Genomic DNA, 4,514 nt, shown 5'->3' on the forward strand with positions numbered 1-4,514 from the left:
AGTGCGTGCGTGCGTGCATTGGGCATCTGGGAATGCCAATACTCCAGGCAAAGGCCAAAGGCACTGTGCGCTCGCTCAGTTGAATCGTGACGGCAAGGTGGACGTACGCCTGCATTACCTCTGACAGCGATGCCTTCCTCTGTGGACGTGGAGGAGCCAACAGTACTGTCATCAAAGTATTTCTACACGTACACTGGTGAAGATGCCCACCTTGTCGATGAGGCATTTCCTAATGAAGCACTCCCTTTCTACGTACCATGCATGTCATCTTTTCTGTCGTTGCGTCTTGCTAGCTACTCTCTCTCTCTCTTCATTTTTGTAAGACCATTTAGCTAGACATTTAAGATAACATCTAAAACATTTCAATTTCAGCTGTCCTAAACGACTTACAAAAATGGACAGAGGGAGTAGCTAGCCAGAACAACATTGTCCAAAGGCGCACGCCCAGACCCAGCTGGGTGCAGCTTAGCATCAAGGATTTCTACGGCTCCAAGAAGCCTCACGTAGAGATGGGCCAGGTGTCTCAGCGACGCCGTGCCGCTTGCTGTTGGTCTGAAACCTGCATATATCTCTCCTTGCTTGCATATGTATGTATGTATGTATGTATGTATGTATGTATGTATGTATGTATGTATGGCAAATCAATCAGGAGGTGCATGCATGCAAGTACGCGCGCCTTATAACGGTCATTGTTATTAGAGCAAGACTTATATTTACGAACGGAGTGAGTATTATATTGCTCCTTTCATTCACTTTTGTAAGTCATTTCAGACAACTCACATGGACTGTTTTATATATTGTTTGAAATGTCTTCAAGATCTTATAAAAGTGAACAGAAGGGTAGTATATTATGTAGTATTATACAAGAAAGAAAATTAAGGAAAAGACTAATAGATAGAAAGAAAGAAAATACTAATACGAGCATGCATGCAGTTATATATAGAGGTAGCTAGAGTTGTTTGGCGATGGCCTTGAGCGCATCTCGGACGTAGGGGTAGCGGTAGGAGAAGCCGAGCTGGGTGGCCCTGGCCGGGAGCACCTTCTGGCCGGCCAGCACCAACGCCGCGCCTTCTCCCAGCAGCCAGCAGCCACCTCGCCCCCAGCCGCACCGGGTTGGGCGCCGTGCCATTGATGACGCCCGTGTAGGCCGGGTTCCGCAGGGACTCGTAGATGAGATCCACCAGGTCGTCCAAATGAATCCAAGAGAACCTATATATATCTACATCACATTCACATCACATCCAAGAGAACCTATATATATACAGCAAAGAAGAAGAAAGAAGAAGAAGAAGAAAAAGTGCAGAGACCATTGTGTTCCTGTGCCGAGCGGCCCACCGGCAAACATCATGAAGAGGGGGATCATCTTGGCCAGAGCGCCGCCGTCCTTGCCAAGGACGACTCCGATCCGAATGAGCACCAGCCGGACGTGCTCCTGCTTCACTTGCCGTGCCCGGCCCTCCCATTCTCGGCATACATGTGCCAGGTAGTCGTTGCCTGATGGGCTGGATTCATCGAAGCTGTCCGTCTCGCTGGTGCCTGCAATTCATTCATTCTTGTATTTTTGGTTAAAAAAAGAAAGATTGATTGATTAAGCTGCTTGCTTGATCAAATCAAATCAAATCAAATCAATTTAAGAAGAAGAAGAAAAAGAAGAAGAAGAAGAAGAAGAAGAAGAAGAAGAAGAAGAAGAAAAGAGTACCATACCGTAGTAGCCGACGGCTGTTGCACTGACGAAAACAGAGGGACCATTGCCATTGCCATTGCCATTGCTGCTAGTATTGATGTGATCCACAACCTAGGTTCAGTTTAATCCCATGGATCAAATTCAGTTCAATTGTTGATGCATCCAGATTAGGTGATTAAAAACGAGAGGACGACGACAGACTAAATTGAAGCATGCATGCAGACATATGATGCAGATGCAGTACAAGTAGAGTAGAGTAGCTACGTACCTTTGAGGTGACATTCACTCGGCTCTGCAGAATTTCGCTCTTAACCTGCATGCATGTATGCATCATTGAGGTCGTGTCCATCAACTAGCTAACCATGCAAGTGAATTTGAAGACAAGACTAGAACTAGAACTAGAACTAGAGTACCTCTGGTGACCACCTGGTGCTGTTTGGCTCTCATGCCAGGTTGACAACACCAGTTGAGTCCCTGATGCATCGCTCCCAATCTCCCTCCTTGTCCGCGATGGTCACGCCCGGATACCTCGAAGCTGCATTCCATTTCCATTTCAATTTCCATTTATATTTATATATAGGAGTAGAAGAATAAATAGAGTATAAGAGGAGTTCGTAGTGTGCTTACCAGGGAAAACAGAGGAGGCCTTGTTCTTGGAGGTGGAGCGTGTCAAGACGCACACCTTGTGATCCTCTGCTTTTCGATTGCATTCAGTTTCAGTTTCATTTTCATTTTCATTCAGGCATGCGTGAGTCAGTCAGTGGGTGAGATGAGATGCAAATTAAAAGAGCAGAGCAGATACCGGATAGGAGCTTGTCGACGAGCCTGCGTCCGACGAACCCCGTGGCTCCAGTGATGGACACAGTCATCATCGATGAGCTGGAGGAGACCTCATCGCCGCCGCCGCTGCTTGTGCTTGAACAGAAGCAGCAGAATCCTCGCCGCTGTCTGCTACTCCTCCTAGTCGTCGTGCTACTCCTACTCGGTTGGAGATGGGGTTGGGGTTGGGAGGAGGGAAACAAGACGCGGATGGCCATTGCTGGCCTCCTCCCCGCTAGCGCTAGCGCTATCAGGAGTGCCCGCCTGCACCAGGGGTGGGGGTGGGGGTGGTGGTTGGATAAGGAAGCAAGGAAGCAGATGGTTGGGTTGGTTCTCTGCAATGGGCCACCAGGATACGACTCCTTCCTTTCTTTCTGGTAGGCTTTGCTTTGTTGGCCACATATGAGCCGGACCACCCCCAACGGCCAGCCACACGGCCACGGGGGCTACTAGTTCCACTCGATTAAGGGCATCACCGCAGCCTGCAAAAATCCTCCTACATCCGTCCGCGAGCAGAAAAGTCAATTTGCATACATTTTGCCAGTGCGGCAACGTCCTCGAGAGGACCAAGGAGTACCCCGACGAGCAGATGGGCGTGTCGATCGGCGGATTAGTTGCCCACCAGCCCCAACACCCTGGTGACACCCTGCAAAAAAATTGGATCGGAGGCGACGCGGCTCACTCCATCCAGAAGGGACTCGCGACCCCGTTCTAGCGCCACCGCTGGATCGCTCCTTTGCCGCCGCCTCACCCCGACGCCTCTTCCTCCTTCACCACACCTTCCTCCCCTCGCCGTCGCCTGAGGCGCCCTCCAGCAAAGTCCGGATAGCTTCGAGGAAGGCGGCGGCGGGGCCCTTCTCCGGCTGCTCCGCGCTGGTATGGCAGATGTGATTCATGGATCAGGGATGGCGGTCCCTTTGGTGAGTCTTCCCCGTCCAGTGGCGCGGCGCGGCGGGTGGGCTGCCAGGGATCGAATCGGGTGGCCAGCGATTCACCTGCAGGTTGGTGCGCGGCTTGATGCCCCAGCGGCCAATGGCGCCAAGCTGCTCCTTCCTCCAACCAATGGTGTGTGCACTCTATCTTACTGGACATGGTCGTGCTGCTAGCCGGTTACTAGATTGGGACGCGGAGGGAGGCGGGATCCGGATTGGGATAATTCCCAAGTCGTCCTACCGGCCACGACGGCGACGACACCCATGGGTACCCTTTTTCTTCCTGGAGATGTCGTTCGGGTCCGCCCTACCTTTTCCCACCTCATGGTCTCTCGAGTGAAAACCTAGGGCGGCGACGGCGCGGCGTCGTGTCCTTTTTGAAGGTGTCGTTGTGAGAGCTATGTGGCAGTGGGCACCGCTTAGGTGCGTCGGCAGTTGCAGGTGAAGTGCCCCTCTTCCTCAAGGTGGCAGTTGTTCCGGGGGAAACCCCAGATCTGGGTCTCCCGGATCGGATGATGGCGGAGACTTTGGTGTCGTTCTCCTTTCTGGGGGCATCGTCTTGGAGCACTGTGATACGTCTCCAACGTATCTATAATTTATGAAATATTCATGCCATGTTTACAAAAATTGTATATGGTTTTGGTATGATTTGAATAGAACTAACCCGGATTAACGTTGTTTTCAACAGAACTACCATGGTGTTATTTTTTGTGGATAAATAAAAGTTCTCAGGATGGGCTGAAACTTTTTGACGATTTTTTGGAACAAAAGAAACCCCCGAAGCTTCGTGGGAGGACCAGAAGAGCTACGAGGCCCACACATGCCACCAGGGCGCGCCCAAGGGGGTCAGCTTGCCGTGGTGGCTTGTGGGCTGATACGTCTCCAACATACCTATACTTTTTTATTGTTTCATGTTGTTATATTACCATTCATGGATGTTTTATAATTATTTTATAGCAATTTTATATCATTTTTTGGGACTAACCTATTGACATAGTGCCGGTGCCAGTTGCTGTTTTTTTGCTTGTTTTTTTACTTCGCAGAATATCAGTACCAAATGGAGTCCAAACACAACAAAA

General features: G+C 50.2%; 1 protein-coding gene across 1 annotated transcript; it reads right to left on the bottom strand.

Annotated features, from left to right (window-relative positions):
* Positions 1–829: 829 nt before the first annotated feature.
* Positions 830–2,873, bottom strand: LOC125530367 (epimerase family protein SDR39U1 homolog, chloroplastic). Its single transcript, XM_048694772.1, is given in 8 exon segments — positions 830–1,085; positions 1,087–1,209; positions 1,308–1,536; positions 1,705–1,795; positions 1,953–1,997; positions 2,098–2,219; positions 2,312–2,377; positions 2,487–2,873. Coding segments are annotated over 8 exon segments (1,047 nt in total). The 5' UTR covers positions 2,722–2,873; the 3' UTR covers positions 830–949.
* Between the last annotated feature and the right edge of the window lie 1,641 nt (positions 2,874–4,514).

Source organism: Triticum urartu, unplaced genomic scaffold, assembly GCF_003073215.2.
Source record: "Triticum urartu cultivar G1812 unplaced genomic scaffold, Tu2.1 TuUngrouped_contig_6268, whole genome shotgun sequence".
Lineage (NCBI taxonomy): Eukaryota > Viridiplantae > Streptophyta > Magnoliopsida > Poales > Poaceae > Triticum > Triticum urartu.